The following is a 16,146-nucleotide window of genomic DNA, read 5'->3' as shown; positions in this document are numbered from 1 at the left end:
GCAGACAACTCTGACCTCACACGCGTCAGGACAAATTGGTGAGTCAAGTAGCGTATAACTCCTGGGCTTCGGTAGGATTAGTGCTCGCATTCCTCACTCAACAGCTCCCCTTGATGTGGAAGAATGCATTTCAGCGCATGCGACAGGCGTTGACTATTCTTCAATGGCCTGATATGCATCTCATAGATTGGCGTCCAACCAAGGACGGAGTCATTGGCTGCCGACCAACAGGTGTTGTAAAGCGACACATTCCATGACCATCTTCTTCGTAATCATGAATTCACTCAGGGAAAATACATCCTGTCAGAGGGAGGTCACATGTAAAGCTTGATCCAGATACCCGTGTCTAAAGGTGAGAGAAAAGAGACGACTCAGGTTAGAGAAGGGCGATCTCTCCCCGCGAGGTTCATGGTATTCCACATCCGTAGAAACTGCTCTTGAGATTAGATCCCGTTTATGCAACCGGATCTGCATTCAGCGTGTGGCAGGCAAGTCGGATAACAGAGGAGTAAGAGTGTGTATTGATTACGATCTTCCTTGTGACACACAGTGACCTCATCGGCCGGACAGAGGGAAGGAACATTAAAGTCCCACTTATTCGCCCAAGGGCAACCCCTGTCGCCTCTCTTCCGGAGAGTAACATGTCCGGTTTCGCGTTTGACATCATTGGTTCCTTCCCGGTTGCGAGAAACTTGTCAGATGCGGGGTGAAGAGGAGTATAACGTCTGGAAAGTATCATAGAATGTCATTTTAGATGGCATGGAAGGCTGTAGTATCACCCTTCGCCTATACAATGCTAACCGGAGGCACCAAACCCCCGAGAAAAATAACGGGAAAATAGCATATAAAGTCAACTTTGTGAGGTATATAAAGATGCAAGTGAGGGGCCGATTTCTTCAGCTCGAAAACATCGACACTTCTGCCTTACGCACTACGATGACCACCCCATTCTACGCCTACTGCCACAACGTACGCCTGTACCATTGTGGAGCTTACTACACCTACTCACTAACACTCAATTTCACAGGTCCAAGACGACAACACCTGGCGTCTTGGTCTCGTCTTCGCTAATCGTTCCACTGCTGATGAATGGTGGCGAGCCATCTCTGAGGCTACCTCCTCTATCCCAATCACCAAGTCAATTACGCGTGTCACGCCCCAGTACTACACGCATGACATCAGGGTTTGGAATATGTACAACTTCTTTGTCGATGGCAACATCAAGAGCATCTCGGACAAGTTCAGAGGAAGGCTCTTCATCACTCTCGAGTACGATCGAAGTGGAAGGGGCGTTAGCGTTTTCCCGCCCTTGCACATCGTTGATCACGTCAGTGGAAACTGGTCAGTTTTCCTGCGTTTCCCTTTGGTTAGGTGCTGAGCGCTGACTGTTCTTTGCTTAGGTACTATATTCGCTCCAAGACGGCTCCCCACCTTTTCTGGTTCTACGACGAGACACGCAACGCGATCTACGCTTCCAAGGAGAAGAGGACTCGCTTCAAGGTCTCCATCCGTAACCCGTCTCCCCAGACCCCTAAGGATGCCATCATGATCAACAGCGACGACGTCGTCATTCACATCAAGGAGAGTCTCTACGTCGGTGTCGACAGTTACCTGGGCCATATCATTCCTACCCGAGCCTACAGGACCTTCAAATTCGGCGAGCTCGAGGGCGGAGCCATTGCTGGTATCGAAGTCGCGGAGAACGCGGAGGAAAGGTGCTCGTCCACCTTCGACGGAGCGTCCTTGTACTTTGTCGGCCCTGACAGCTCTTCCCCTGGAGAGCCTTGGGAGTTGGTTTAAGGAATGACAGTAGTCCCTGCATGCAGTCAGAGTTATCCTAATCAATGTCAATGTGTACTATAGTCTGAAATTGAATGTACACTGTCCAAATCTCCGCCTCGGATAAACTTGCTCATCACAGACATATCACATTCAATAGTCAGTCCTGGTGTGACTCGCTGAGCCTACACTCCTACCGTTGAGGGCCATCGCTTTCACTAAGTAAGCGCCTGGGTTGGGCCTTGATAAACATCATGATCAGCCCTGTCTTCATCAACGCCGAACTGTTCGGTCGCTCGGTGCACAGCCTGTGCGCCCAATAGGCTCCGACGATATAAAACGACAGCGCCAACAACCTTCTGGACCTTTCGCCTTCCAACGCTCAGTCCTGGTGACAATATCCTGGTGATATCAACCTCCCCCCTCGAGTACAAAGAATCCAACTCTGCAATGTCCCAACTTCTCAGTCCACCATCTTCCCCTCGGGATCACCGACACTACATCCCTCGAAGGCCCAGCCCACTGTCTCTCCCCCCGCTGGCAGGGCAACTGACAGCATCCTCGGGCTCCTCCAACTTCCAGCCCTTCTCTCTCTCAGCATTCGTCATCGACTCTCCCAGAGCGGGAGGTAAAGTCCCTCGGTACCCTCTCGAGAAACAACGGCGTGCCTGGAAGGAGCTGGAGGAGGAGCAGCAGCGGAAGCGTCAACAGCAGCAGATGCAGAGGCAAGAACCCATGCAGATCCGCTCGTCTTCAGTGGAAACCTTGTCTCCGACGTGTACCCTTCCTTTAACGCCCAGAAGTGCGAAGAGCAGTGCGTCCAGCGCGTACTCCCAGCACGACGACGAGACCAACAACGGCAAGTCGAAGCTGGTGCAGAGGTCGTTCTGCGCTGCCCTCTTTGGGTCCTGCTTTGGTGCGTCATGTTTATGTGACATCACTTCGAATGCTAAACTGCTGCTCCAGCTGTCTTTCACACCTCGGCCGCGAGGATAGAGACCGCCCATGCTGCTCGCCAGATTGCGAGTGCTCGGTGATAAGATCGGGATTCCCATCCACAAGGGTGGCAGGATATTTGGGATTGTGTAAACACGACGCGGGACGTCGTTATTGCACTTGTAGTGTAGTATTGGAGGTCCGGGCGTGCTGGTTCATGACCCCACACCACAGTAATAAACAGGCTTGGAAGGCCAGTTACTCTTCGAATCCTGGGAGGTGTTTCTCGTGAGTGGTGCGACGTCCTAGGGTCGACCGGACTAATGGTTGTGCTGGGGGTATGCGCATTATTCCTGATCTCTGAATGTCGTTGTACTATTGGCGCACGGTATAAACACAGACAGAATCTGGGTGGAATGTGTGGAGACTGCTAACAATAACTGGGACTCGGCTCCTCTATCTTCACAACCTAGCGTCATCTCGGGCGCCTAAGCCCGGACGTTTTCATGTTCGAGCTCCCATCATACCAAGACCAAAGGAAAAAGTCTCAAGTCGCAGATCATGGTAATCAGACGACCAGCCTAGCTTCCCAGCGCTGAGCAGCCTCCGAGCGGTCGAGATCTGCGTCCAGCCTCAAATTCTTCAACAACCACCATCACTCGCCTCCCTCCATGCCCAACGTCCTTATCACAGGCGGAGGGAGCCAAACCGGCACCTCGCTCGCGCACCTCCTCAAATCATCGCCAGACATATCCTACAACGTCCTCTTCACCTCCCGCTCAGGGAACCGCATCCCACCGGGTTTCGAGTCCGTCAAACTAGACTGGCGCGACCCATCCACCTTCTCCAACCCCTTCTCCAACGGAAAGACCTTCGACTACGTGTTCCTGTTGCCCCCTTCAGACGACCTCGAACCTATCAAGACGCTCAAACCATTCATCAACCTCGCAATCGAGCATGGCGCGAAGAGGTTCCTGATGATCAGCGGCAGCGGGGCAGATAAAGAGAACAACATTGGAGGATTTGGGATGGTGCAGCGGTACTTTGAGGAGAAGGGCGTGGACTACTTTACGCTGAGACCCACTTTCTTCATGGGTGCGTTTTTCTCTCGATTTTGCATAACCCAATCCCACAGAGAGACACAACACCCCTGACCTGATTAAATTCGAATACACAGAAAACTTCAAATCCCTCTACATCTCCTCCATCCTCGCCAAAGACCAACTGGAAACGATCGTTCCAACTGGAAAGATCCCCTTCGTCTCGGTGGAGGATATCGCAGCCTGCGCCTACCAGGCTATCAAGAACAAGCAGAACGAGAAGAAAGACGCCATTATCATCGGACCTGATCTCCTGAGCTACGACGAGGTCAGTCACCTCCCTCTCCAACCCCTATCTTTTACCCCTATCACGCGGCTGACTAGTATGATCCTCTTCGAAATCCTCCCACCACTTCCTCCCATCCTCCCATCGTCCATGCATGCATGCTCCCCCACTATGTACTTACAGGTCGCACACCTAATGACCAAAACATTCAACCGCAAAATCACCCACGACGTCCTCACCAAGGACCAGCTCCTCACCAAATACACAACAGAGATGCACATACCCCAAGACGTCGCACATTGGCTCGTCGAGCTCGACAAAGCAGCGGAAGCAGGATCTGAGGCCAACTGGCATCTCCAGGAGAACAAGTACGTGGGGAATGTCTCGTTCAAGGAATGGCTTGAGAAGAACAAGGGTGCATTCACACCGTAGATCGTTAGCACCTCTGGACATTCGACATTCGACTGGTTCATCCCCTTAGGTTGAAGTATACCAACTTGTTGTAGCGCGCAAACGATGGATGTATAGAAATAAATAGCAATGTATGCAGAACACAAGATGCAGGTACTACGTACTACGATCTAAAGCAAAAAAAAAAAAAAAAAAAATGAAAAAAGGGACTAAACAGAACGAAGGAAGAAAGAGTCTAATAGGGGCAAGAAAACACAACAACAAAAAGGAAAGCTACACTACGATAAATTTTGTAACGAGTCCACGTCTCCGCTCCTTCCTCCTCCTCCTTCCTTCTCCCTCCTCCTCCTCCCCCCTCCATCTCCATCTCCACGGCCACTCCCCTCACCCGACTCCCAATCAAGTACATATTACCACAACACATCCACACATCCACTCAATCCTCATCCTCAAACCTCAAAATCTGCGCATCCTCATCAATCGGCACATTCCTATACCCCCTCCGACTCCGACTGATCCCCTCATCCAACTTGGACGACAACCAATCCATCGCAATACCAGCCATCCCAACCAAGAACCACGGCACACTCGCAAGTGTATCAAGCACACCCGAACCAGAACCAAACGTCGAACCCGGCGCACGGTTGTCGCCTCCCGGTAGTCGGATCGTCCTGTACATCCCAAGAGAGAGAGAGAGAAAAGAGAAAATGACCGTTATCAGCATCCCAACCCTCGTGCGAATAAAGCAGAGAGAACAGAGAAGAAGAAAAGAATAAAATAACGCACCCTCTAGCCATCCCACTCCGTCTATAATACCAATACCCAACAAGCGCCGTAAACCCAAACGGCAGCACAAGCATAACCATCCAAAACCACCCACTCTTACTCTTCACTCCCGGACACCGATGCGCAGTACCCCGATCAAGCCTCGTACCGCCCTCGCAACTCGAGTACGGAATCAACCGATAAGGCGTCCGCTCGTACCAGTACTCCTCGCCCTTCTTACAAACGGAATCGTCGTTCGGGAGCGGAGTTGTACCCGGTACGAGAACACATTCGTCTTTATCGTTCTTGATGTAGTTGAATTCACTGAAGGGAGGTGGAGTGAGCAGGGTGATACGAGGAACAAATGAAAGGAAGAAAGAGAACACACCATTCGAAGTCAACCCGCGTGCAGGTACAGTTCCGCTGGATCTTGGCTTCGACTTTAGGCTGATTACCGATATAACACTGTGCATCCCTAACTCGTCGGTGGTACAGCGTCTGATAAAGTTCAGATTAATAACCCCAGTACCATTCCAACAAGCAGCGACAAAACACTCACCTGTCGACCAAACAAACACAGCTCAACCCGATCCTCACTAGGACTCCACAGCTCAAAATCGTCATTCCCAGGGTTCTGCTCATTAAGCAGACCTACACCACAAGAAAAGAAAGCGCATCAGCACAACCCGTTCAACCCACCACCAGAATAGAATAGAGAAACAAAAGGAAGACAACTCACACTGCCGACTCGTCAACTCGGTAAAATCAACATGAATCGCCACCGACCCACCCTTCCGCCCCTCCTGCGTCCCAAACAACAAAAACCTCCTACTCCTATCACTCGGCACATTCGTAACAGCCATAACCCTAACCTTCTCCTCCGAAAACCGATACTCCTTCCACGTCAGCCCCTCATCCGTCGTAAACATCAAATGATCCGTAGGCTCCTCGTCGTTCACAATAATGATGATAGAACCGGAATCGCCGTACTCCCACATATGCGCGTCCTTGTGCACTTCTTCCCAGGTGAACCCGCCGTCTCGGGAGATGAAGGTGTCAGAGTCGCCGTAGGGCGCCAGGTGCGTCCCTACGTTCCCGACGGCCATCATCACACCGACCGCTGCGGGGCTGCTGTACGTCGCGCGTGGATCGCGCCGGGCGGTGTAACCGTGGATATGCAACGCGCATTGCTACAAAATCAAGTTCAAGAACCCGTCAGTTAAATTCAATTCAATCCACCATCCACCACTACCACCCCAAAACCAATAAATCAAAACACTCACCGTCCCTTCACATTCATACTTATTCCCCAACGAATCCACAACAGGCGGCGTAAGGGGCCTCCACGTACTCCCATCATTATGCGTAATCCTCGTCTGCAACTTCTTCAACTCCCCAACTTGCCTCGTAGTCGTACCACTACCCATCCCCAACCCACCCTTCCTAACCCCACCACCCTCCGCCAAAACATCAACATTCTGCACAACATTAACAAGCGCAATCCCATCCAACCCAATCATCTTCTCAAAATCCACATACCCCCTCTCATTCCGATTCACATTCTCAATCGAAACACCAAAATACGTCCCGTTCGAGTTGGATTTCAGGAGGGTGCCCCATTGTGGCGCGGGAGGAGGAGCGGTCGTCATCGTCATGTGGATGAAGAGCGCGTTGGTAGTCGATTCGAGGACGGTGTATGCCTGTGGAGAGGTGGGTGAGTGGGAGGATGAGGGGGAAAGGAAGGGAAGACGTACATGCGTGTTCGGACTCATCGACGGCGGGAACTTCCCACTCGCAAAATGCGTCCCATCCAACGAAACCTGCAACTCCAAACTCTTCGTCTCAGGTTGCAACTAAAAAACCCCAACATCAGCCTCAAACCTCCACAAAAAATCAAAGAAAAACAAAAAAGACGCACCCCAGCAACAACCAAAAACTCTGAAAACTTCGCAAACCCAACCACATTCTCAAACAAAACCCTCTTCCGTCCCTGATAATACCCACTCCCAGCAACAAGCTCCATCCTCGCACCCTTAACCTGCATCCCCTTCTTCTCCTTCACACTCTCACAAATGATATCACTCGGATCCGCACTCAAATCCTTATCCTCCGCAAACGCACAATTCCTCACATACTTGTCAATCAACGTCCACCCCCGCCCGTTCTTTCGTGAGAAATGCGCTTCGGCGTGACAGTTGGTCTTGCCACGCTCGCAGTCGGCGTTGCCGGTCCAGATTAGAAAGTCGGTGTCGGAGGGGCTGAAGCGTAGGACTCGGGCGTCGAAGGTGTTGGGTGGGTTCGGGGCGGTCATGGTGTTCCACGATCGACCGGTGTCCGTCGTGTAGTAGAATTTCTTGGTGCGGGTGATCAGGTAGGCCCGTTCGTTCGAGTATTTGTGGTGGTAGAAGGCGACGAAGCGTTCGTTCTTGAAGAGTTGAGACCAAGTATAGCCTTCGTTGCTAGATTGCCAGATACTTTCGTCTAGCAAGCGGACGAGGATGGTCTATCGCGAGGGAGGAAAAGGGCATTAGAATGGGCAGAGCGTAACGAGGGAGAGTTGGGGGAACGTACCGTCGATTCAGGGAAATAAGCAAACTGCACGATGGGACTGTCGAATTGGAACTTGGTGTGGATGACACTTCCTTCCGCAGGTCGAGCTGAGGATTCGATCGTAATCAGCAGCTTGTACGCGATACACCATCGAACACACATACCTTTGGAACAATACTTCTCAACGGGCTGATCCAACTTCTTGCCGCCCACACAGGTGTTGCCAGGGATCTTCCTGAAACCACTCGAGCCCATGTATTTCTCCGTCGGGTCGTTCTTCGTGCATACACCAGGAGGGACAGGCTCAGGACCAGCAGGCTCGCACTTGTCGCCGTTCCTGACAAAGTTGTAGTCGCTAAGGGATGGCGCATCAGTAAAGTACACGAAGAAATACACCACGACTGACCATTCATAATCCTCCTCGGTGCACTCGCAATTCTCCTCATGCCCCTCCGGATCGATAAACTTCTCTCCAACATAACAATCCGCATCCACCTTTCGTCGTTTGTACCACTGTTTATGCCCCATAATACACTCCCTCTTCCCCGTCGGCCTCGCATACCACTTGTCGAAATCCTTCTCCGTACACTTGTTCTTCCTCGTCTTCGCAAAGTCGAGATAGATGACCACCACTTTACCCAAACGCATATCCTTCTCCTGGTCCTGCCGCGAGGTCAAACCGAGGAGCAAGAACTTTTGGGACGTGGAGTCGGGAAGGGTGATCAGACCTCGAGACCGAATCTTGATACCAAAGTCGTAGGTCTGCCATGTCTTGCCGAGGTTGAGCGAGTACTTGATCTCGCTCGTCCAATCTTCGTTGTTAACGACGACGAGGATGCTGCCCTGATCACCAAACTCGTACTGGTGCGCCTCCTTGGTGACCATCTTCCACGTCAACCCCGCATCCGTACTCAGGAAAGTATCGCTATCCTCATAACTCCCCAAATGCGGGCCGACAGTCCCAACACCCATAACCAAACCCGGCGCCGGAGACGAGAAGATGCGACCATAGTTATGCGGGGTCGTGACCGAGTGGAGATGCAGTGCACATTTCTCGGAATCGGATGGGTCGCAGTTGATTCGGTTCCCTTCGTCGTCGCGGGGTGGAGCGCGGAGTGGTTGCCACCGGCGACCATCGTCAAAGGTGATCATCGACCGCAGTTTCTTTGGAGCGTTGCGGCCCTCGACTTCCTGTGCGTTCGCGACGACGTTGGCGAGTCCAACACCGTCGACGCCGTACACCCTTTCGTAGTCGACGAAGCCCTGCTCATTGCGGTTGGTGTCCTTGAGTGATTCGACAAAGTAGGTGCCGTTGGAGTTGCTGAGGAAGAGGGTGCCGATGGTGCTGCGGTCTTTCAGGACGACGTCGACACCGAGCGAGTGTGTCGTCGACTCGACGATGGTGTACGCGTTCTCGCGCAGCCTGGCGCTCGAGGCGTGCGGGAAGTGGCCTTTAGCCCAGTTCTTCGCGTCGGTAGTGACGTACAGCTGCATCTCTCCGTCCGACCTGCTCAGATCCTTCAACGCCACGACGCCGAACCTGGAGACGATAGCAAAGGCGACGACGCCGCGGGCGTTCTTGCCGATGCCCAGGTCTTCCACTTTCTTGTCCTTGTCGAAAAAGTCGGTGCTGGAATAGAGGCGCTGCGAGGCGAGGTTGTGGGCACCAGTGACTGTGCGTTGGTCAGAGGCCACACAGAAGATGAGATCTGGGTGGGCGTCGTGCTTGAAGTCCTTGTTGCTGTGCGCGAACTGGCAGCGGTTAACGTCGGTGAGCATGAGCTTTGGCTCGTCGCTGAAGGCGTCCTTGGAGTAGTAGGCGACGTCGTAGCACACGATGCCCTCGCACTTTGTTCCCTGGTAGATCACGTAGCGCCATTTCTTGGGATCAGAGTGGAAAGACAGCGGTCGGGCGACGACTGCTGGCGAATCCGGGATCGTGAACGGCCGCCAGGTCTTGCCTCGGTCTTCAGTTCGATAGTGTTTCGTTCCTTCTGTCAATGCGAATGCCTACAAATCATTAGAAATAGTATATGGTCATTAGAAAGCAACTCACAAGTCTTGTATCGTACGGATGCTCAATAACCACGCTCACACTCCTCTCTGGGATCCCCTCCGCCTTCTTCCACGACTTGCCCTCATCCTGACTCACATACAAGTTTCCAGAAATCCGATCATGATAAATCACACTCTATCCAAAACCCATTAGCTTCTCCCAATCAATATACAGCAACCCAGGCTCACCAATGTATCGTCGAAGAAAAACACGCGCGCTGGTGGGTTATCAAAGCTCGAGATGGCATGCTCAGGCTTCTGAGCTGCTGTTATGCTGATCCAGAGGACCAGAAACCAGAGAATCAGTCGGCCGCCAAAGGCGGTCGTGAGTCCCGCCATGGTGGTAGCAGCAAACACGTATGCGGCTCCTCCACTTTGATTGCGCGGCGCAGCCTTGACCGAGGGCTGTCACGTTATGATCCGTCCAAATCGGAATTGGGTCATCATCGATAGGGGCCGAGGCGCCAAGTTGGTACCCCAACCCTCTTACGACGAGCAGAGGTAAACATAGCCTTTTTAACTGCTACTGGAAAGGTCACCAACGATAACGCTTATCACCTCTCCTTACCGATTCGAGACTCTCGCCGGCTAACTAGCACGTCAGCCGGTGCGGCCGCTTTGGGCGCTTGCATCTTGAACGTTTGAACCTTGACCACCACCCAGCAGTGGCACTGAGTTTTTACTTCCATCTTACCTCCACCCTCAGATAAGGTAAGCCCCTCTACAGTATTCCTAGCCGGTACTCTGAACTCATCCATTATCCGCTGACCCAATCTTTTTCACCTGCACTCAGCAACCGCCCACCAACGTTAACGGTTAACCGAGCTCGAGAGTGGCCACTGGCCACACTGCGACACTCTTCGAGACCTGGGACCGCAGAAACCCTAGTGCGACACCTTTACTCATCGAGCCCTTTATCCGAGGCATGCAGTCTTGGTGCGGGGGATCGCAGCCACGGTGTCCGTCCGAAGAGCCCTCAGATCTGTCCCTCGTATATGCCAATGCAATGAACGAGCATGGCTTCTCAAGCGGGACCAAACGACGTAGTAGCCGCACCATCTTCAAAGAAATTGGTCCACCAATCTACAAGTTCAAGACCGTCCTCGACGTACTCTACGCATTGATCGATGCCATTCGAGGTGAGAAAGTAATTACATCTCCAAACTTCCACCGTGACCGCTGACATCCCGTGCTCGCGTTGGTTCGGCAGTCCATCAACGTATGGTCCAACAAGCAGGAGTCCTGCACGGCAATGTCAGCATTAACAGTATCATCTTTGGGGGAGTAGTACCCGGTGCCGACTCTGAGGAAGGACGGCGAGTATCCCTCGTCGACTTCGATATGTCTATCTCCCACGACTGTTCAGATGCGCCGCTCTCAGATGAACATCATCGAACTGTAAGTCCCGGCACTCTCCACAACCATACTATCTCTTACTGACTCCCCATGAAGGGCACCCGCATGTTCCAATCCCTCAATGTCCTCAAAGCCTGGCGTCCACACGGCTACTTAGACGACCTCGAGTCCTTCCTCTACGTCCTCCTCTACCTCATCTTCGCTTTCCCGACTCCGGGTGCCACCCCCACGGCCCAGGTCCAACGCGAGCTACCGAAGGAGCTCCAAGACTGGAACGCAGACAGTCTTCGCGAAGCCTTCAAGAGCAAGTCGACTTTCATGACCTACGGAGCTTCGGACCTTCCTGTCCCTCCGATGTGGGGACCTCACATCTCTGCCCTCATCGATGACCTTTGCCACCATTTCCAACCCATCCGCGCCATGTCCTCTCGCATGCAGCATCGGAATCTGCCCAAAGCCCAGCGCGACAAACTGGAAGCCTCGTTCGAGAAGAAGTATTTCGACGATGTAGACGAGCAGTATGACGAGGTTGTGGGATACATCGAGTCGGCCATCGAGAGTATCCTTGCGGAACAGGATAGCGCTAATGACTCGGAGCAGTCCACTTTGTCCGACTCCCTCTCCCACTCCAGGCCTTCGAAAGGGCGCCGGGAAGAGGGGATCTGAGGAACCCTACCTAGGCCATGACGCCGAAAAGCCTTCCCCCAAGCAAACTAAGTTCCCGTCTTCGCAATTGACTCATCATTTATGTAGATCATCCCCTCTTTTCACTGGTATTCTTACACTTATTAATATCTATCTATCCCCTGCCGCACTTTGAATTCTATCTCATCTGCATATTCCTGACCATGTATCATATTCTTACTATATACTTGCGCGCTTGTTACCACAACGGACTTTAGATTGTATACTATAGTTACGCTGGTACATGGTTTGAAAACATCGGACCCGGTGGGGCGCCTGTCATGGCCGTTCAAGTTAGCCATAAAGACCCATCCCGATTCCCAATAAATCTAGTCGCAACACTGTAACATCCATCGGTATCGGTAATCTAAACGAGAGGTTTTACTTCTATTCGAAGTTGAATCCATTGTCCCTATGGCCCGGAGGGCCATCCTTCCCGATCGAAAGTACCGGGGCTCCATAGTCAGTCAAGTTCCCAACGTCGACCTTCCCACATCTAGGAGCCGATTGCCTATATCGAGAACGGAGCCACCACGTGAGTGACGCGTCCACGTGAAGCCCGTCGCGGCTGTGATATCCCAGGCCTTTGCTGGGTGCGCTTCCTGCTTAGCATTGTGTCCTCGATCTGACATTTCTCGACGAAGTATTACTACTTTGAGAGAAGGTAAGTCCCCAGTTGTTACTTGAAACTCCACCATGACTGCTAACTGTCTGACAGTCTAACCCCAGCCGTTTCCGAGAACGCGAGTACTTGTCGTGGTAACTCCGGCAAGAGCTGGACTCTGGAATCGTTTCGAGGTGCGTCCACATCCCACATATGTCGAACTCTCAGAGTCACACTGCTTCCCAGGTCTTCTCTTCCGACACACGGTCCACCGTAGCCCGTCTCTCTAAGGCTGACACTCTGCTCAAAAGCCAGATGACGACGAATAGCTTTGTGACTACAGCCGATATGGTCGAGGAGGCTGTTAGCCAGGACGTGGAGCACCACACCTGGCTTTGCGCGACCGAGGAGTTTCTCGAGAAATTCCTTGGTTGCCAACTCGGCGACGAGAAGGTCCGTGCGATCCTCAAAAAGTTACCTCCCGAGGTGTATACGAGTAAGGGTGGGTGGCAAGGCCTTCCTGCGGAGGCTGGCGGGCCAGAGAAACCATACTACAAACCCCTGACCTTGATCCTCAATGCAATCGTGGAGGCTGCACGGAACCTGGGCTTCATCGGAGCAGATGCGATACAATGTTGCTGGCTGGACCGACACTCAGTGGCGCCCAAGTCCAACACCATGGACGCCAGCAAGATTCGGCCAGACATCTTGGACGCTATCCTTGGTCCGGATGGACCGGATGTGGCAAAGGAGTTTATGAAGGTTCGTTATTCTGGAATCTCGTATGTAGGCCACATTCTCACTCACGGTTTGCAGTCGGCGTATGATGCGGAACGTGAACAACTGAAAGCGGAGGAGGGGGAAGAGACGGATCTAAACCGCGCAACCAAGCGACCCCGCACCGATACAGAGGAAAATACGGTGAGACCTATACCCGTCCGCAAACATCTAGGGCTAGGGCCCTCGCTGACTCCATTTGCGTTCGGTATAGGCACCGCCTCCAACAGCTCACATTGCCTCTTGGATCAGAACTCTCCTCCCGGTCGAGGTGAAGCCGAAGGGCGGCGATGTTTGGGACGTCGCCAAGCAGCTATGCACCTACTTTCGCCAGATTCTCCGCGAACAACACGACCGCCGCTTTGTGTTAGGGCTCATCTTCCTTCACCGCTCTCTATGCCTCTGGTACTGCGATCGTTCAGGAATCCTCGGGACAGCGACGTTGATTGATATCGACGAGGTGAGTATGGATTCTTTGTCGAGGTCTGGGTGCTAACCGTATGCATACTCAGAATCCCGAATTACTCGTTCGCGTCATTGCTAGTTTTGCAATGATGACTCCCGAACGACTTGGCTTCGATCCCAATATGAAGCTCTCGGTGGAGGGACACCTTCCTTCCTTCAGCTACAATATGTCATACGTCAACATTCCCAAACTCAGATCGCAGTTACATTGGCGGATTTTGATTTCGGGCCAATGGTACCAAACTGTTGAGGCTCTGAGCACTGCTCGCTCCGAGGTCATGTGTGGCCGGGCGCCGGTCGTTTGGCGAGCATTCCGCATCGACGATCCCAATCGAGAGGTGTGTTCCACAGGCTGTGGTATACGTCGCCGGATTGTTGACTGTAGTTCAGCTAGTTATTATCAAGCAAAGTTGGCGCCCACACATGGGCGAAAAGAGCGAAGGCGAAATCTACGAGCTACTGGGGGACTTCGGCAGGGGCGAACCCAGAGTCATCTCCGAGGATGTCGAAAGGTCCAACACACAGCTGCATTTTCGCGGAAAGATTGACAGATTCGAGCCGGATGGCACCCCCGCCTTCGACAACCACACCAAACGGCAACGTCCCTTGCCTGAACCGACTGACGAGAATTGTCTGGTGCATCGGACCTTCAATCTCAAGTCGTTACGGAAGGTACCCGCCAAACCTCATAAGTTCATGGAACGCGTTCAGTGCCGGCTGGTTATCCCTGTGAATGGTCTGCCCCTCAAAATGGCTGTGTCTTCGAAGGATCTATTGTCCGCATTGGAGGGCATTCTTGAAGGTGAGCTTTCTCTATTCGCTCAACTATGGCCTCCTGAATCTTTGTCATAGATTACGAGTACGCCTATCTCATGAAGGGCGTTTGCCATCGCGATTTGAGCATCGGCAATCTCGTTATTCAAGTTGTATCTGGCAAGCGGCGAGGACGCCTGATTGATTTCGACCACTCTAAAGTCCTCGACAGCTTCGTGCGAGAGAGGGCCTCGTCCCTTCGAGAGGAACTGAGCGAGGAGCTGGATGAATTCCACTTCCTGACCGCCCATAAAAAGTGTCCGAAAGCCACAGACAATCTTGCACTTCTCCTTCTCGACCTTGCACGCCGCGAAGGGGGGAAGATTAGAGTTATGGTGTACAACGCGGTAGCGGCGTACTGCACATTGTGTTCATCTCTCAAGGTATGTTTTGCTTGCTCCTCATACATACTTCGGATCCTGATCTGCTTTGGCAGCCGAACAGGGGTTCAGGGCCGGTGGCTCCATCAGAACTGCTTCCATGGTTAGACGACGACGTGAGTGCCTTTAGGCTTGCTTCGTATTAGTGTGGCAAATGACACTCTTTTTTCCAGCCGGTACTTCCTCCTCGCTTTGAGAAACGAAAAGCAGTGCATAGTTTCGTGACGGTAACTGCACGACTTCTACTTCCTTATCTTCGCAAACTCACCATGGTTTTCGCAGGGAACTGATGCGTTCATTAGCCATCGACTTCTGCGTGATGGAGCCGAAACCCACATAGCTATCCACGACATGGAGTCACTCCTATGGGTCGTCTTGTACATCTTCCTTACCCGTGAGGGCTTTGGAGGTAAACCGCGACCTGACCCTCGTGATGACATATCCCACATGGCGGCAGTTCGACGGTATTGGCTCTTTGAGGCCTCCAAGCATGAAATCAAGGACATCAAGTCCCAGTTGTTCTCGCTGGCTTACGGCAGTGACCCCCAACTCTTTGACACGGAAATCCACCCATTCGTCCACCCCAGTTTCAAACCCCTGGCCCCACTCGTTGATGATTGGTGGAACATCCTCTGCAAGGCCTTCCATCCGGAAGATACTGATCTCCTTTACAAGTATTACCCTGTCGCAGCCTTCCGTCAGTCGGTGCGGAACCTCAAGGATTCGCTTCCAGCCTCGGACCATTCAGCTGCCGAAGGCCTCCTGGATCAGCAATTGAAGGCCATGGCTAAACTCCGTGAACTTGCTGCTCGGCTCACCCGGGACGTAGAGGTCGAATCAAGTTCCACCACTCCGCCTACTGCTAGTGCACAATTGCCGGCGGCCCCTCTGGATCAGACTCCCCCTGCGAAGAAGAAAGGAGTCGAGAAGTGGAACGTAGGTCAGCAGAGCACCGATCCTCTACCTACCTTGGAATTCAGCTAGAAAAATATATTCTTCGATGTATTGATACAGTTCTATACACTCAACTCGGCCTTGGGCCTTCGTTTCACTCCTGTTGCATTCCAGAGTCTGTACGACCTGGCAATTAGTATCCTTGACCTATAGTCGTCCGACGTCGTCGTGCCAATTTGAATATCTATTCTTCTGGAGCCAGGGCTAAGTCGTGGGGCGGGCCTGACCGTCGCCCTTTCACGACTTGATGAAATGGACCCATGGCCACAACGACAAACAGGCAATGTGATA

At 52.5% G+C, this 16,146-nt stretch overlaps 6 protein-coding genes across 6 annotated transcripts; 5 read left to right on the top strand and 1 right to left on the bottom strand.

Annotated features, from left to right (window-relative positions):
* The first annotated feature begins 911 nt into the window (after positions 1 to 911).
* On the top strand, positions 912 to 1,887 carry CC1G_10354 (hypothetical protein). Its single transcript, XM_001840688.2, has 3 exons — positions 912 to 969; positions 1,028 to 1,341; positions 1,401 to 1,887. The coding sequence occupies exons 1-3, from the start codon at positions 937 to 939 to the stop codon at positions 1,798 to 1,800; spliced, it is 747 nt and encodes a 248-aa protein (XP_001840740.2). The 5' UTR covers positions 912 to 936; the 3' UTR covers positions 1,801 to 1,887.
* Positions 1,888 to 2,132: 245 nt separating this feature from the next.
* On the top strand, positions 2,133 to 2,985 carry CC1G_10355 (hypothetical protein). Its single transcript, XM_001840689.2, has 2 exons — positions 2,133 to 2,695; positions 2,746 to 2,985. The coding sequence occupies exons 1-2, from the start codon at positions 2,230 to 2,232 to the stop codon at positions 2,814 to 2,816; spliced, it is 537 nt and encodes a 178-aa protein (XP_001840741.1). The 5' UTR covers positions 2,133 to 2,229; the 3' UTR covers positions 2,817 to 2,985.
* Positions 2,986 to 3,386: 401 nt separating this feature from the next.
* CC1G_10356 (ergot alkaloid biosynthetic protein A) lies at positions 3,387 to 4,473 on the top strand (the record flags this gene model as incomplete). The annotated part of the gene is made up of 3 exons (XM_001840690.2): positions 3,387 to 3,810; positions 3,851 to 4,083; positions 4,225 to 4,473. 3 exons carry the CDS (start codon positions 3,387 to 3,389, stop codon positions 4,471 to 4,473), a joined length of 906 nt encoding a protein of 301 aa, XP_001840742.2.
* Positions 4,474 to 4,888: 415 nt separating this feature from the next.
* Positions 4,889 to 10,161, bottom strand: CC1G_10357 (signal sequence binding protein; the record flags this gene model as incomplete). Its single annotated transcript, XM_001840691.2, has 12 exons — positions 4,889 to 5,123; positions 5,239 to 5,541; positions 5,606 to 5,715; positions 5,777 to 5,868; positions 5,957 to 6,407; positions 6,501 to 6,917; positions 6,972 to 7,070; positions 7,136 to 7,720; positions 7,789 to 7,874; positions 7,932 to 9,777; positions 9,824 to 9,958; positions 10,012 to 10,161. 12 exons carry the CDS (start codon positions 10,159 to 10,161, stop codon positions 4,889 to 4,891), a joined length of 4,509 nt encoding a protein of 1,502 aa, XP_001840743.2.
* A 667-nt stretch (positions 10,162 to 10,828) lies between these two features.
* CC1G_10358 (other/FunK1 protein kinase) lies at positions 10,829 to 11,844 on the top strand (the record flags this gene model as incomplete). Its single annotated transcript, XM_001840692.1, has 3 exons — positions 10,829 to 10,961; positions 11,033 to 11,220; positions 11,275 to 11,844. The coding sequence occupies 3 exons, from the start codon at positions 10,829 to 10,831 to the stop codon at positions 11,842 to 11,844; spliced, it is 891 nt and encodes a 296-aa protein (XP_001840744.1).
* An 835-nt stretch (positions 11,845 to 12,679) lies between these two features.
* On the top strand, positions 12,680 to 15,885 carry CC1G_10359 (other/FunK1 protein kinase; the record flags this gene model as incomplete). Its single annotated transcript, XM_001840693.2, has 9 exons — positions 12,680 to 13,228; positions 13,283 to 13,387; positions 13,458 to 13,703; positions 13,756 to 14,046; positions 14,099 to 14,510; positions 14,561 to 14,904; positions 14,958 to 15,017; positions 15,075 to 15,128; positions 15,184 to 15,885. The coding sequence occupies 9 exons, from the start codon at positions 12,680 to 12,682 to the stop codon at positions 15,883 to 15,885; spliced, it is 2,763 nt and encodes a 920-aa protein (XP_001840745.2).
* Between the last annotated feature and the right edge of the window lie 261 nt (positions 15,886 to 16,146).

This window comes from Coprinopsis cinerea, assembly GCF_000182895.1.
Source record: "Coprinopsis cinerea okayama7#130 chromosome 7 map unlocalized cont3.7, whole genome shotgun sequence".
In the NCBI taxonomy this organism is placed as follows: Eukaryota; Fungi; Basidiomycota; class Agaricomycetes; order Agaricales; family Psathyrellaceae; genus Coprinopsis; species Coprinopsis cinerea.
The sequence above is the reverse complement of the archived record's forward strand: the minus strand, read 5'-3'. Positions and strand labels throughout refer to the sequence as shown.

Coding starts and splice junctions, on each gene's coding strand:
- CC1G_10354 (XM_001840688.2), top strand. CDS start 937: ATGACCACCCCATTCTACGCCTACTGCCACAAC. Junction 970..1,027: donor TCTACGCCTACTGCCACAAC/GTACGCCTGTAC, acceptor TCAATTTCACAG/GTCCAAGACGACAACACCTG. Junction 1,342..1,400: donor GATCACGTCAGTGGAAACTG/GTCAGTTTTCCT, acceptor TTCTTTGCTTAG/GTACTATATTCGCTCCAAGA.
- CC1G_10355 (XM_001840689.2), top strand. CDS start 2,230: ATGTCCCAACTTCTCAGTCCACCATCTTCCCCTCGGGATCACCGACAC. Junction 2,696..2,745: donor CCTCTTTGGGTCCTGCTTTG/GTGCGTCATGTT, acceptor CTGCTGCTCCAG/CTGTCTTTCACACCTCGGCC.